The sequence below is a fragment of the Pleurodeles waltl genome, chromosome 3_1 (assembly GCF_031143425.1).
Source record: "Pleurodeles waltl isolate 20211129_DDA chromosome 3_1, aPleWal1.hap1.20221129, whole genome shotgun sequence".
NCBI classification, from domain to species: domain Eukaryota; kingdom Metazoa; phylum Chordata; class Amphibia; order Caudata; family Salamandridae; genus Pleurodeles; species Pleurodeles waltl.
In genome coordinates, this window is record NC_090440.1 from 6,903,314 (window position 1) to 6,919,808 (window position 16,495).

Sequence of the window (16,495 nt, forward strand, 5' to 3'; positions counted from 1 at the left end):
TACCATGGTTCTTATGGCTGGATACTCTACATATCCGATTGTTGAGGTCATCGAATCCACAGCCTTTACCCATGTTGGTGTCATCCTTGAGAAAATCCTTGCCATGTTTAGTCTCCTGGATGAGATCAAGACTGATAATGGGACCCCATTTCAAGAAAGTGAGTTTGAGGAGTTGATGGGGCGTCCAGGCATCTGGCATCGTAAGATCACGCCAAAATGGGCTCAAGCCAAAGGGGAGGTCGAGCAGTCCATGTAGACGCTCAATAAAGTTCTCCAAATTGCCACCCTAGAGGGTAGTGAAACGGGTCTCAGCCTTTATCGATTTCTACGAGAATACAGAGGAACTCCCAGCTGTACCACCGGCCGAGCTCCTTGGTACCTAATGCTTGCTGGGCAGCGGCGAGACACCATCCCCACTCCTCCCGGGTGGCAGCCAGGCCTTTACTATCCAGAGCAAACACAAGCCAGAAGAAAGGAAATGAATGACACGGCCAGCAAGAAACGGCGAGTCACATCACAGGAGATTCGGATTGGTGAGCGGGTGATTGTCAAAGATCGGAAGCCTGGCTGGAAGTTCTGCACGCCATATGAGCCAGGGATGGCAGAAAAGGGAGCGAGAGAGCGACTCGTAACGTCTCATGGTTTCGGAGGCAGCGTTTGCGGAACCTTCAGATGAGCTGGGCCGCGGTGAGGGTCCACACCGTGGGTGTGACGGCGATATGTCGTCGGCGACCAGGCCAAGCTCTCAGAGACGGCCCGTGAGCAGCGCCCGGTGGCTCAGGAGGGTGAGACCTGATCTCAGTCACAGAGGAACAACCTGAGGCCTACACAACGACTGAAACTGCACCGGTTTGGTGTTCCAAATGTCCCGCCTTCCTGTTCTGAAGTGTTGGCATGTCTGTGGGTATGCTGCGATGGCCCGCTGCAGGTCTGGGTGTACCCGTGAGTGATAAGATCCTGGGTGGCCGCGAAGACCTGTACGTGGGTCAGCGCCTTACTGGTGGCCTTTAGAGCATCATTTTCAAGACTCGCGGGAAAACATAGTCCTTTTGGTTTTTCTTGTGGATGGTATTTATTGCTGCTCAAAATTATTTTCAAGCTGAAATTGAAAGCAGGGATAAATTACGTCTTCGTGTCGTTAATATTAGTGAAAAGTTTCTGAATCGCAAGTCAGGAACTGCCCTACATTGAGAAGCCCGTTCCAAGATGGCGGTATCCCGGCCTTTCAAAATGGTTACTACGTGTGCCCGCACAAACATGGCGGCAACACTGGTCTCGGGGGTGTCCCAGGCGTCTTCTCGAGCTACCTCCGCCCGCACAAACATGGCGTCCTCCTCGGTCTCGGGCTTCCAGCCGCTTCCGCCCGCACAGACATGGCGGCTCCTCTGCCCCGACCATCACTCAGCAGATTTCGAGGTCACGTGACCGCGCTGCTGTTTCGCGCTGGCAGATTCGCCTCCGTGCTGCTGTGATCGGTGCCCGCGCGGCGGCGAAGCCCTGTCCGAGTACCGGAGCGGCCGGGGCTTCTAGGCGGGGAGGGTCGGAGCGGCGAGGAGCCGCGGGAGGGGCGGGCTCTCTCACTTCCAGCCGCTCGGTGGCGAAAGTGCGGCGCGGAACCCGCAGGCGGCTGCACCCGAACCCGGAGACCAGAGTCAGCGGCGGCGGCGCCGGGAGAGCGGAGACATGACGTCCGTGTGGGAGGAGAGCGAGGTGCGGGGCCTGCGGGAGGGGGCCTGGGCTGCATTACCGGGGGGGTCTGCGGGAGGGGGGGCCCTGGGGTGCATTACCGGGGGGGGTCTGCGGGAGGGGGGGCCCTGGGGTGCATTACCGGGGGGGTCTGCGGGAGGGGGCCTGGGCTGCATTACTGGGGGGGGGGGGGGGGGTGCTGGAGAAGAGAGGGCCGGGGGGGGGGGCTAGGCTGTGTTACTTGGGGGCCTGGGGTGCATGACCGGGGGGGTCTGCGGGAGGGGGCCTGGGCTGCATTACCGGGGGGGTCTGCGGGAGGGGGCCTGGGCTGCATTACCGGGGGGGTCTGCGGGAGGGGGGGCCCTGGGGTGCATTACCGGGGGGGGTCTGCGGGAGGGGGGGCCCTGGGGTGCATTACCGGGGGGGTCTGCGGGAGGGGGCCTGGGCTGCATTACCGGGGGGGTCTGCGGGAGGGGGCCTGGGCTGCATTACTGGGGGGGGGGGGTGTGCTGGAGAAGAGCGGGCCGGGGGGGGGGGGCTAGGCTGTGTTACTGGGGGGCCTGGGGTGCATTACCGGGGGGCCTGGGGTGCATTACCGGGGGGGTCTGCGGGAGGGGGCCTGGGCTGCATGACCGGGGGGGTCTGCGGGAGGGGGCCTGGGCTGCATTACCGGGGGGGTCTGCGGGAGGGGGCCTGGGCTGCATTACTGGGGGGGGGGGGTGTGCTGGAGAAGAGAGGGCCGGGGGGGGGGGGGGCTAGGCTGTGTTACTTGGGGGCCTGGGGTGTGCTGGAGGGGAGGGGGGTTGAAGACTGCACGGTGGCCCCAAGGCTGTGTTACTGGGGGGCTTGGGCTGTGCTGCGGGGGTACATTATGAGGTCTAATTCCTCTGGGATGTGCTGGAAGGTGTCCGGGGGTCTAGATGCAAAGTGCTTTCCTTGCAGAGGCGGACATCTCAAGTTAACAATCCCCTAAACTGCTACTGCAGCGTCCTGTGTGTGACCCGTAAAGCTAGATCCTTGTAATTAGACAAATACCACAAACCCTTTTATGGATTGTCCTAGTCTAAAACTCCCTGACAACAGTTGCAGTGCCCCCGAACTGCTGATTGAAGCTTGTTTACTGAGATGTTCTTCACGCTGTGAAGCCCTGGATGGACCGTGAGGGACAAAGACAACTTCTCAAAATAAATGTGATCGGATGCATTTGTGTTGCTTATAAAGTTCATCCAGGAAAGTGAAGGAATCTTGTTTTGCGTCTGGAATCAGATAGCCATACCTCCTAATTTTGAGTTCATTGGGAGCCAAAAATCATTCAATTTCTTCAGAAAGTGTTAAAACTGGAGGAGAATGCATCAGCAGCATTTCCTCCACCATAACAACCTCTTCATGGTGAAAGATGTTCCATTTGAGGCTTTTCGTCTGGTTTTAGCACTTTGTTAGTATTTAGTGGATTCCAGCCTTTCCTTCTTAAATTCAAAATTCCTACCATCCAGTCTCCCCCTTTCCACTCTTTAATCTTTGCCATCCACTCCTTTGTCATCTCCTGCTCCATTTTGTTACCTATCTTTGTTTCGCTCTGTCCCAGTATCTGATGCTTTTCTCTCATTCCTCTCTCCATTGACTTGTCTGTTCTACCTTGTATTTCTTCGTTTTCCCATCTCACCGCTTCTCTAGCTGTCCTTTCCCCTCTTCAGTTTTTTCTCCGTCTCCTTTTTTTGTCTGTTCTCTCCTTGTCTCTCTCTCGCCTCATTGCAGCCCTCTCTTATTTCTCTACCTTTTCTTCTTTTCTTAGTAAAGGCTAATATCCTCATTCTCCTTAACAGTTAATTGTTGATATACTACAGGGGCCAAGTATTCTGCTAATTAGTTGTGTAGTGATTAATGGTAAACGTGAAACTAACAATTCTAAAACTTGAATTTCTGTTGTCTGGCAGAACTGGCTTACAGCGTCACACAGCATCAGGCTACTTCACAAGATCAATTACATTTCCTTCTTAAATACAGATGTACTCTCCACATACCACGTTATAAGGCACACTAACATTGTTTACATTTTCTTGTAATCAGATGATAAATACTTAAGATAGAAAGCATTGGCAAGCAATCCACTATGGATGTAGTCTAAGAGAAGTTGCAGAATCACCACAACGAGTGCCTAAGAAACCATACTGTCAAAAGTACAAATCTTTGAACCTAAAGAAAACAATTTTGGGGGGTGCCAGAGAGCCCAGTTGGAAGATGTTTTACCTTTATGAGGCTCTGACAGCTGAAAACACAGTCCACCATTAATCCATGTCATAAACGCCTGATCTGCCACCCTGGCCTATGGGGGTAGGGAGGATGAGGGGGGTTGTTGAGGTGCCACTTAGGGACTGGTGAGACTTTCTGTGGCCTGCTGGCGTGCGGTGTGTGCTGCAGGCCTGGAGACCCCTGAAGAGGTGAACAGAGAGCAGCATTGACTCCTTAACTGCCTGTTGAGTGGGGCTTGGTGCTGTTTCCCCGTGTTAGGGCTGTTGCTTCCAGACAAAAGCATATTGCCACCAGCGACTGTGGCCATGGAGAGCTGCACCATGGCTTGGAGGTTTGTGGGAACCCCTGGGAAGAGCACCTGCGCCTTGTGTGGTCGGCTGAGACACCCAAGTGGGTGCTGCTGCAGCAGTGGGGCCAGCCTCTGACATGCAATGGCACCCATAATTGCTTGTTGGGCCTGAGAGCAGCCCACAAGGGATGCGTCGAGGATTAGTCTAACAACCTGGACGATGAGGAGTTAGGGGTGCCGGGACTGTGTATATTGGAGGCCCACAAACCTCTCTACAGTTGCCCTTCCCTAGGGATAAGCAACCTTCCCCCCCCCCCTCAATAACTCTTCAGCTCAGCCCCCCTGCCCCCGCCCCCACCACCACCACCCAAGCGTACTGCACATGGGGAGATCACGTAGTGCAGGCGTGATCTGGACTTTCTGGAATCCAGCAGGGAGACCAGTCTCAGCCAACACTGACCACAACCATGAGCAAACAGAACCAAAAGCAGCCCATGAGGGCTCCACGGGGAGACAAAGATGCCCTGCCAATTGACACCCCTTGGGATCTTCCTGCTGGAGGCATCAAAACCCTCCTTCCTGATAAGAAATGCAGTTTTAGCACCATGGATTCCAAAATTAACTCTTATCGCCAGGCTCGACCATATAAAAGAAAGGATTGATGAACATGCCAGTTAGGCCACTTGGAGAACTCTGTCTGAGAACAAAGACAGTGTCGTTGCCCACAAAAAACTACTACTGCAGATGGAAGACTTACTAGTCCTCATCAAGGCTAAGAATGAAGATCTGGAGGCTCGCTCTGGGCGCAATAACATCAGGATAAATGGCCTCCCTGACTCCGCCGTGGTGAACAGAATTGAGGATCTGGACTTTACAAACCCTGTTCAGGGTGTACTATGAGCTCCTCCTTTCCAAGCGGATGCCCATAATATTTGAAATCAAATATGCTGTAGTATAAACTGCCAAACTGAAAATCCTGCTGAATGTCAAGCCACTCATCTTTATGCAACCCAAACAGGCCATAAACTTCTGCCGATGACATGCCAGAGCTTCCCCTGCGAAAGCACCTCTGAAAGGGGGGTGGCGACCCAGGAATCCACCTCGGTGACAGTGACTGACCCAGATATGTGCAGTGAGGAGACCATAGACGCTGCACCCCCACACACCACAATCCACTTCTTGATCCTGGAAGCTTACAAGCCTGCCCACTGCTGACCAGGTGGAAACTCACCTTCCCTGGAGATTCCTAACTGCTGTGTGTACTAGCTTTTTCGGGTCTCATACTTGTCTCCTGAGCCACAGATCAGGCCTTTTCCACCACTGGACTCTCGGCCACCCATCTACCCCTAGATGGGATGGTTGCGTGCCTCTCTGGCACTCCCTGGGATGTATCCCAACAACCACTGTCTCATTTGATGTTCTCAGCTCTGCTGTAGGGTTGCTATATTGTTTTTTGTGTGGGATAGTGAGTATGCTCATCTCAAGCTATTAGGGCTGTTGATGTGGGGGGGGTGGGAAGGAGAGTTCTGAGGGGAGCAAATGATAGTGTTAAGCGGGCAGGGCGCAACATTTATTTGAACAGAGACGTGTTTGGAGTAGTGTGGGGTGATTCCAGCAGTGTTTAAATTGTGCATGAGCACAATAGTAGTACAATTCCAACTCAGTAGCACAGAGCCCTCACTGAACAAAGGCGAGCATGAGTACTTCCCAGGAAAGTCTGAGTGTTTTGCCTGCCCAGACAAGGCTGACGAGGTTGTAGCGAAGGCGGCAAAAAGAAGTACCTGGCAAGGGGGACCAGAATGTCAACAAACTAGTGAGGAATTTAGGGAGGACAGTCATTTAAGTAAGGGCAGTCACTCCAGCTGTATAAAATGACCTCAAGCCACAGGAGTGTTGTCTCTGGACTACTGCAGCTGCTCTGCATAACACTGTAGTTGGCCCCCAGAGCTCTGCAGTAGCCCCCCCCTCCCCCCGACTCCATACAGAGTCCCAGCAAATTCCAACAACCCCCAGGTAAGTGACCCATGTCTCCCTGCAAGTGGCATATGGTGTCCCATGGCCCGCTCATATTAGCCCCTTCAGTTCGCCACTGCCACGGACACATACCTGCAGCTCACCGCCAGACCCCCCGCAGATCCGAGGAAATGTAACCATTCTGCATTTTGCAAGTTTTTCCTCCAATTGTTGCTCCAGTGCCACTGTCTGTGTGTGTCTGTGGGACATCTGCTGTCCCATAGTTTGGTTCCCCGCCACTTTTAACCCTCTCAGATGTCAAGCAACTGTCACTTTTTCAGCCATTTAGAACAGTGATTCCGAACCTTTTGGCTTCTGTGGACCCTCACTTTATCATTACTGGAGCCCGGGGACCCTCCCTGAATCATTATTGGACTAGGGGGGCCTCCCACGGAGTCATTACTGGAAGCTTAGGGGCCTGGTATAAACATCGTCAATGCTTTGAACGGCAAAACGAAACACAAAAAATACAGAAAGAATCATTCCGTCAAACACGTACACAAATGAAAGGAAACAGTTGAGACCACACTGCCTTACACTTCTACATGCAGCTTGCCCCATTGCATTATTGCAAATGCAGTACAAATTCGTGCTTGCTTCATTTGTAGTCTGTAGTTTTTCACCTTAGTGGGTGCGGCTAGTGCTGTATGTCTCTAGACACTTGTTTCTGGGTTTAGCCCTTCATCAGTAGAGAACAGCAGGCCTTTTTCTGGGGTTTCTGGAAATGCTGCCAAAGTCCTCTCAGGTCTTAGTACCACTCACTGTCACCCAGGTACATTAATCAAAGCTGATCAGCTTGCTGGCTCAGGTAAGCCTTTTTAAACAGGGAACAGTTGGGATCACACTTCAGCATGAAGTTTGCCTCATTGCTTTATGGTAAATACCATACAAATTCGTGCTTGCTTCATTTGTAGTCTGGGGTGAGAGGTAGTGTGCTCCCTCCCCACCTTGTGTTTAAAAGGCTCCCTTGAGCAAACAAGCTCACCTGGGGTGCACCTGTGTGCCTGTGGGGTGGTACTGTGACCAGTGAGGACCTGGCATGTGTCTGTGGAGTGGTACTGTGACCTGTGAAGACTTTAGTAGCATATCAGCAACCTCAGATGACTTTTCTCTGCCACTTCTGCTCTCTACTGATGAAGGGCTAAAGCCAGAAACACGTGTCCAGAGATAACAGGGCTTACTTGCGCCAACTTTGGGGAAAACCTTTAGCAACTTTGAAGCAGGCATACTGCATTTACCAGGATGCAACTGTGCTGGGATGAGACGATGTGCTCCCTGCCCCCTTACATACAGAAATAACACATTTTACTTAATTTCCGAATATATTTTTTTTTTCCCTTTTGATAGGCAGGTTGGAGCTTTTCCAAATTCAATTGAAGCCACACAGTGTCCGCACCGTGTTCTGCTGAATCACCTGCGCGGCCCCACGAATCACAGAATACTAATTTAATTTCGAATACTTTGACATGACAGTACGCTAAAAAAAATTCAGTTGTACATTTAGTCCCTTTAAATACACTTTATGAATCTGTTAATATTAGCTGATTTTGTAAGCGGTCATGGGCCCTGGTGGGGAGGCTCCCACTTTCAATTGATTTCCGAATGGAGCGCTATGAACAGTAGCTTTAAAAAAATCAAAACGTAAAAAAGTTCTCTACCTCAGTTGCAGATACATGTGAGCATAAATATAGAGTTACAAGATGACTGCACAGGATGAGATGTCGGAGGCAGAAATAAAAAGCTGGTCTACCAAGTTAGGAGGTTCACCTGGGCTCTTCCTTATTTCTGTTCTGGATTTGGGGAGGGTGCGTGAGCTGGCCAGGGTGCAGGCATGGCTCACGGTGTGGGGTTCAAGAATGCCAGTGGGCAGTTTGGTTGTAAAGCTGGGGTTCTGCGCACTACAGTGAAGTGTAGATATTGACTGTATTTATCTCGCGTATCTTCCCAACGTTACTCTGGACACATGCAAGATCTACTGTACCCACTACAGATTTTATTGACAATCACTCCCCAATTCCCAGTGTTTCCTGATCAGAGGTTTTACATGACCTTTAATTTCCTTTAACAGCAAGATGGCGTGGGTGAGGAAGTTCTCAAAATGTCAACAGAAGAAATTATTCAGCGAACACGCCTGCTGGACAGTGAAATCAAGGTGAGTGCATCTGACTGGTAGATGTATGTTCTTTCGCTTACATGGATGGTTTCCATCTCCGAGACTGTGTGTGCATGCACGTTTAAGACTGCACTTTGAAGTTGTGTGGGTACTCTGAAGTCCTACAAACAGTGGTGTGTTGTCATCTTTTTGTGAATTGGTTGTTTCCCTGCTCCTGGGTCCGATTCCTCCATGCTTATAGCACTGCTGCTTTGTGTTCCTGAGTGGCACAGATCTCACAGCTTGTCTTTATTTTATCTTAGATCATGAAGAGTGAGGTTCTCCGGGTGACGCATGAGTTGCAGGCCATGAAAGACAAGATCAAGGAGAACAGCGAGAAGATCAAAGTGAACAAAACGCTGCCCTACCTCGTCTCCAACGTCATAGAGGTTTGTGCTCTCTGACCGTTGTCTGCGGTGGGGATGGCAGGGATTTTCAGACCTGCAGAGAGAAGCGTTTGTTGATTGTTTCTTAGGGAAGACATCCGCCAGGTCTGGTGGTATGCATCGTGGTAGACACAAACCTAGATCAGTAGGAGGGTTCCCTGGCTGAAGACTGCATAATGTGATTGTGAAACATAACCCTTTATTGGTGTGTAAAGGTGGTGCACCTTCTGCAGCATATACAGTCAGATGTTAATGGACTGAGTAATTTCTGTATGCCTGGACTATATTCCAAGCCCAATTTAGTTTATTCTTAGACACTACATTTTTCTGGGGGGGAAATGTGCTTATTTTGTTATTTGAGGGTGGCACCTCAAGTAAATTATCCAAGGGTTGAGCATGTGGTTGTTCTTGGCCAATCATCTGATGGTCTAGTTGTTAGTTAGCTGTGGGTCCCTGTAGTGGTGTTTACAGCACTCTATGGGTCACCTGTAGCCCCCAATGCATCGGACAGCCAGTGTTAGCTGTGGGGTGGAATCCCATGAAGCAGCTCCTCTGTTGGCTCATTCAGGGGTGTCATGTAGTGCGGTGTGCCCGCTGTAAGGTGGTTCTGGTCACTCTGTGTGGTGTCCAGAGAGTAGCCCCACGGTGGTGGGTTACTATCCAGTGTGGATTAACCAGACTGCTTAGTTGAGGGTCAGCACCTCTATGATGGTCTCTAGTCCCTCTTGTAGGAAGCTGGCCTGGTGTGTGGTGAGCACCTATGGTGTTATCACCTGATAACCAGGCCCAGGTATCCCTTATTAGTGTGGTGTAGTCAGTGTCTAGGAAGCCAGGCTTTCTAGAGGTAGCTGTGGATGAGCAGCCAAGGCTTGCCTAGGAGACATGCAAAGCTTATGCATTACCACTACAGTCACCCAACACTTACACACATGAAAGAACCACACAGTGTTACAAAAATAAAGGTACTTTATTATGGTAACATAAATACTAAAATACTGTATAGGCAATACTCCACTAGCAGGTGAGTAAACACACTATTAAATACACATTAGAAGTCAGGAGTTGGCATAGAAAGCAATAGAAAACAGTGAAATATCAGAAAATAATGGAGACCCTAGGGGGAGACCAAACCATATACTAAGTGGAATACGAAGGTCATACCCCCCACCCAAGGAAGTAGAATCAGGAGAGGGGAGCTGGAGGAACTAGGAATCCCAAAAGGTAAGTACCAGGGTGCCCCCAGTCAAGAGAGAACCTGGTTTTTTCCCAAACCCACAGGTAAACTTTGTAAAAGGACTGTGCAAGACTGGAAGAAACAGAAGATGGATCCTGACAAAAGAGGACCTGCTAATGTAGGGGGTCTAGTTTGTTTCCAGTTGGAGGGTCCGGTTGGGGCAGGAGCAACTACCCACCCTTCTGGAGATTTAGGATCAGGTCGACGGTGAAGACCCAGAGTCGGCTATGCTGCACAGGAGCAGGAGCAGTGTTCCAGAAGTGATGCAGTTGATGTCCAAGTCAGGAGAAGAGTTGCAGTCAGTCAGTGGGGTGGAAAACCCACCAACAAACCTTGGCAAAGGCAAGTTTTAGAAGAAGAGTTGCAGAGCTGCTGGGGACCAGGAAGGTCCAAGGAGGGGAGTCTCAGGTGACCCTCAGCAGTGAGGAGAGTCGGAGGTGGAGGATGCAGCCCCCACAGGCAACTCAGGCAGCATGCGCAGGAGTCGCAGGGAGGCTCACTCAGCACACACGAGAGAGGAGTCCCACATCACTGGAGCAGCAGGCAGGAGACTGTGCTTTGCAGGAAAGAGTACTGGAGGCCAGGGCTACACGGAGCCTGACGATCCCTTGGAAGAAGAGTCAACAAGCCTTGATGGCTGCAAGAGTCGCCGTGCACAGGGGTACTGTCCTAAAGGGAGAGGCAAGGGCTCACCGGGTCCCAAGTTGAACAGTAAGTAGAGAGGACCAGGGGGACCACTCCAGGCCCCCACCTGTGATGCAGGATCCACTCAGTTCTGGAGAAGAGAGGATCCTTGCAGCCGGTCATCATTGCAGTTGGTGCTTGCTGATGGAGGGGAGTGACTCCTTCACTCCAACGGAGATTCCTTCTTGTGCAGGCTGAAGACTCGTCACCCTCAGAGGATGCAGAGCCAGGGGAAATGTTGCGGTTGCTGGAAGAAGCCGGAGAAACAATGTTGTAAAGCTGAGTTGTCACTGGAGTTGCGCATTGTCGGTTCCTGGAGGGTCCATTTGCAGTCCCGGTGGCCAGAAGACGAAGTAAACAATGCAGAATAGTCCTGCAGGAATCTTGAATGTCGAATCTGAGGACCTACCCAAGAGGGAGACGCTGAATAGCTCAGGAAAGGGGATGTGTCACTTAGCAGGGTGACCATCTATCAGGAGGGGGCTGTGATGTCACCTGCCTGACCTGGCCACTCAGATGCTTCCAGGGGCCTCTGCCCACCTTGGATTCAAGATGGCAGAACCAAGTGGCCACCTGTAGGAGGTCTGGGCAGTTCACGCCAAAGCAGGGACTGGGTGTCCCTGGACTGGTGCAAACGGGTTAATGCAAGGAGGGCACCAAATGTGCCCTTCAAAGCATAGTGTTGGCTTGGGAGGCTACCCCTCGCAAGCCTTGTAACACCTATTTCCAAAGCGAGAGGGCGCTGCCTCCCTCTCCCAAGGAAATCCTCTGTTCTGCCTTCCTGGGCTTGAGGTGGTCGAGGGCAGAAACCCGTCTGAGGGGTGGCAGCAGCGCAGGCTGCCCTGGAAAACGATGCCGACTGGTAGAAGCAAAGCTGGGGGTCCTCTAAAGAGCCCCCAGAGTGCCTGGAATCACACAACCAATACTGGCAGCCATATTGGGGTATGATTCCCACATGCTTGATACCAAACATGCCCAGGTTCGGAGTTACCATTATGTCGCTGGACACAACTACTGACCTGTGTCCCGTACATGGGTAAAATGGCTTCCCCGCACTTACAAAGTCCAGGAAAATGTAACTGGAGTTTGTAGGGGCACCTCTGCTCATGCAGGGGTTCCCTCACACAGGTACTTGCACCCTGGGCTCGGAGGGCCTGCCATAGGGGTGACTTACAGTGATCTGCACCTCTTCACGCCGGCTGCAGTGGCGGCCTGCAGACACAGTTAGCATGGGCTCCTATGAATGGCATAATACATGCTGCAGCCCATGGGAATGCCCTGGGACCCTGCGCACTATATACTAGGGACTTATATGGGGGCACCAGTTTGTCAATTGTGGGGTGTACAAAGTCAGTAGCAAATAAATTTAGAGGGAGAGCACAGTCACTGGGGTCCTGGTAGCAGGATCCCAGTGAACAGTCAAAACACACTCACACCAGGCAAAAAGTGGGTAACCATGCCAAAAAGAGTGTACTTTCCTACACCTCTGACTATTTAATGGGTAGGGGGTTGTCATAGCGTGGATCTTAAGTAGCTCTCTGGACCTCTGATTTTTCAAGGATCTGTTAGCTTAGTCTCTGCACCGGGTGTATCTCTGCACCTCCCTGGATTATACTGCGGATGTTAAGTGTGGCCACCTGGTTGGTTTTTATGGCCCTTCTAGATAGCCAGGGGCTTTAAGTTGGATGTGGGTCCTTCTGCTGTGGTTCTGTTCAGCTGTGTGATATCCAGAGGGTGTTACCTGCTATCTTACGCGTATAGCACAGATGCTCACCTCCCGAGGAAAGTTTCTTGGTGCTTGGGGGAGATGGGAGGCGTTGCTCTCGGCCAGTAGGCATCTCATTGAAGAGGTGCATGTTAAGGGGCGCTTCTCCACCCTTGACTGTTTTTATAAGCTTGGTCTTCCTTGTTCTGCAGTTGCTTGATGTTGACCCCAATGACCAGGAGGAGGACGGCGCAAACATTGACCTGGACTCTCAGCGGAAGGGAAAGTGTGCTGTTATCAAAACATCCACTCGTCAGGTGAGGCTGTGCTGAGGTGCTGGAGCCCTTAAGTTCAGGACCTTGTTGCTCTTCATTGTAGTTTAAAGCTTCAAAATACTCTTCTGTGCACGAGTATTTTTCATATGTTCTAAATACCCTCAGCCCTGACCACCAGCGTTCATGCTGGTGCAATGCACATTATACTCCCATCACTGACCTCCAGCGTGCATGCTTGTGCAAGATTCTGTACGTGAGTAACCATCACACATAACTTAAATACTCTGATGCCGGACTCCCAGTGTTCATGCTGGTGGAATATTCTGTGCACGAGGAACCGTCACACATGACCTTAAATATCCTCATCCCTGATCTCTAACGTGCGCTAGTGCAAGATTCTGTGCACCAGTGCATTAGTAGCCGTCACACAACCTAAATACCCTGATCCCTGACCGTAAGTGTGCATGCTAGTGCAAGATTCCGTGCACCGATGCACAAGTGACCATCACACACATCCTAAATACCCTTACCTTTGACCTCCAGTGTGCATGCTGGTGCACTATTCTGTGCATGAGCAACAATCCCACATAAGCTAAATACCCTCAACCCTGAGCTCCAGTGTGCATGCTAGTGCAAGATTCTGTTCATGACTAATCATTAGATATTCTGAAGACCCCCGTTTCTGACCTCCAGTGTGCATGCTATTTCAAGACTGTGCACCAGTGCGTGAGTAACCATCACACACATTCTAAATACCCTGATCCCTGACCGTAAGTGTGCATGCTAGTGGAAGATTCTGTGCACGAGTAACCATCACACCAGAAAACTTGACTGAAGCCTGGTGGCTTGTGGGCGGGATCTGAGGCCCTCAGTGCTTCTAGTAATCATAACACCATCACAGCACAACGCCCTTGTCGCTGACTCCAGGAAGCAAGCCACAGCAGAGCTGGAGCCTCCACCAGAACATCATCATCCCTGACCTGCAGCTCGTCTCAGGCTGGGCTGAGGTGTTGTACAGCTCTGTCTTTGAACTTCAGTAGTACTTGTTATTTTTATACCACTGAGTACTGTCCTAAATGATGTAAATAGTAAATGATTATACAATTCAGTGGTACTCAATTTACCAACTTCATCAGGATGGTCAATTGGCTCAGCCTTACTGAGAGTCCAACTGTGACCTGGCGATGACCGCATCTTGGGGAGTGCTGACCTCACTGAGCCGTCCCCTCAGCCTGAATATCAGTTGTTACCATGCACACCTTTACAGCACATTACGCGGCATGCAATACAGTATGCTGACCTTTACAATGCATTATACTAAAAGAATATATTTATACCAGCTTAATTGGGAGCGACTTCACAAAACTCTTCTAATAAAAATATATATATTTTCCCATAGCCTCCTTTTAAAAATGTTTTCTAATTAATGTAACCCCTCTACTGTAACGTTAATACCATGTGCACCTACTTATTCCTAAACCTTAAAAAACCCCAAAACCTCTCACCCTATCTCATTCCTAAAAACCCCTTACCCGTCGTACAACCCTAAAAACGTATTACTGTTTACTCATATGCATTCCATTTTCGAAGCCTAATGATGACTTTTTTTTTTTAAAGTGACAGAACATATATCTGCATCTATGTGCGTGTATACACTTAAACAAGTGTATTTTGTCATATAAAAAAAACCTAACTTAGCAGCTGAATTGGGAACTGCAGCATGCTCTCTGGTTAGGGTTGGTGCCTTGGACGGCTCTTTCACTCCTCCTCAATATTGAGAAGCAACACTGGGACTTGGTGATTAGTTGGAACTTGCACACCTCTTGGGGCGCCTAAACCCTGACCCGCAACATTGAAATTTCACAGCTCCTCTTGTACTCCTCAACTCTAAGCTACAGCTTCTGTGCTGGGAACCAGCTCCCTTCTGTCTGTCATCTCATGGGGGGCAGGAAGGGGGCCGGTGGGGGGAGATAAGATACTTTGGACTCTACACAGTACAGGGAGTGTGGCAGGATGTTTTGGAAGTAGTGGGGATCTGGTCCAGCTCTTACTTTCCTCTAATTATGTATCTTTTCATTTGCTAGACATATTTCCTACCGGTGATTGGGCTAGTTGATGCAGAGAAGCTGAAGCCTGGAGATCTTGTGGTAAGTGATCCGCCAAGCATCCCTCACCCACCTGTTGGTGATCCTAAACTCTCGGAAGGGGGAGTGGTCTATGCTGGGAATGGTCAACACAGGTTGACTTCTCCAATAACATCCCCTCATCACCCTGAAAGGTAAAATGCAGTCACCATGTTTGAGAGACTTTGCCAATTAAAATGTAATAGATTTGATCTTTGTTCAGAGTACATCAAGGGTTTTAGCGTTTGAACAATGCTTAGGAGTTAGCTCTAGAACCAGACAGGCTGCTTAATTTCTTTCATTTATAGATTTATAAGGTGCGTACCAGGCCTTAGAGCATGAGAGCGCTTAACACAACACAGCAAAGTGCCCACAAATTCAGATTGATGGGCAAAGGAAGAGCACCGTGCCAAGTTGAAGACTACAGAGTAAACTAATAAGCTTTTCTTAAGGCACGTCCTGAGACTTGTGAGGTGTAAGGAAATGCCTCCTTGGCATGGTTGCCCCCTGACTTTTTGCCTTTGCTGATGCTATGTTTACAATTGAAAGTGTGCTGAGGCCTGCTAACCAGGCCCCAGCACCAGTGTTCTTTCCCTAACCTGTACTTTTGTATCCACAATTGGCAGACCCTGGCATCCAGATAAGTCCCTTGTAACTGGTACTTCTAGTACCAAGGGCCCTGATGCCAAGGAAGGTCTCTAAGGGCTGCAGCATGTCTTATGCCACCCTGGAGACCTCTCACTCAGCACAGACACACTGCTTGTCAGCTTGTGTGTGCTAGTGAGGACAAAACGAGTAAGTCGACATGGCACTCCCCTCAGGGTGCCATGCCAGCCTCTCACTGCCTATGCAGTATAGGTAAGACACCCCTCTAGCAGGCCTTACAGCCCTAAGGCAGGGTGCACTATACCATAGGTGAGGGTACCAGTGCATGAGCATGGTACCCCTACAGTGTCTAAACAAAACCTTAGACATTGTAAGTGCAGGGTAGCCATAAGAGTATATGGTCTGGGAGTTTGTCAAACACGAACTCCACAGCCCCATAATGGCTACACTGAAAACTGGGAAGTTTGGTATCAAACTTCTCAGCACAATAAATGCACACTGATGCCAGTGTACATTTTATTGTAAAATACACCACAGAGGGCACCTTAGAGGTGCCCCCTGAAACGTAACCGACTGTCTGTGTAGGCTGACTAGTTCCAGCAGCCTGCCACACCAGAGACATGTTGCTGGCCCCATGGGGAGAGTGCCTTTGTCACTCTGAGGCCAGTAACAAAGCCTGCACTGGGTGGAGATGCTAACACCTCCCCCAGGCAGGAGCTGTGACACCTGGCGGTGAGCCTCAAAGGCTCACCCCTTTGTCACAGCCCAGCAGGGCACTCCAGCTTAGTGGAGTTGCCCGCCCCCTCCGGCCACGGCCCCCACTTTTGGCGGCAAGGCTGGAGGGAACAAAGAAAGCAACAAGGAGGAGTCACTGGCCAGTCAGGACAGCCCCTAAGGTGTCCTGAGCTGAAGTGACTCTAACTTTTAGAAATCCTCCATCTTGCAGATGGAGGATTCCCCCAATAGGGTTAGGATTGTGACCCCCTCCCCTTGGGAGGAGGCACAAAGAGGGTGTACCCACCCTCAGGGCTAGTAGCCATTGGCTACTAACCCCCCAGACCTAAACACGCCCTTAAATTTAGTATTTAAGGG

General features: G+C 50.6%; 1 protein-coding gene across 1 annotated transcript in view; it reads left to right on the forward strand.

Annotated features, from left to right (window-relative positions):
* Positions 1-1,415: 1,415 nt before the first annotated feature.
* PSMC3 (proteasome 26S subunit, ATPase 3) overlaps positions 1,416-16,495 on the forward strand; it is a 64,440-nt gene continuing 49,360 nt past the window's right edge. The window contains exons 1-5 of the mRNA XM_069221623.1: positions 1,416-1,710; positions 8,307-8,390; positions 8,654-8,779; positions 12,612-12,716; positions 14,759-14,821. Coding sequence (XP_069077724.1) covers positions 1,684-1,710; positions 8,307-8,390; positions 8,654-8,779; positions 12,612-12,716; positions 14,759-14,821 — 405 coding nt within the window. The 5' untranslated portion in view covers positions 1,416-1,683. The remainder of the gene's footprint in view (positions 1,711-8,306; positions 8,391-8,653; positions 8,780-12,611; positions 12,717-14,758; positions 14,822-16,495) is intronic.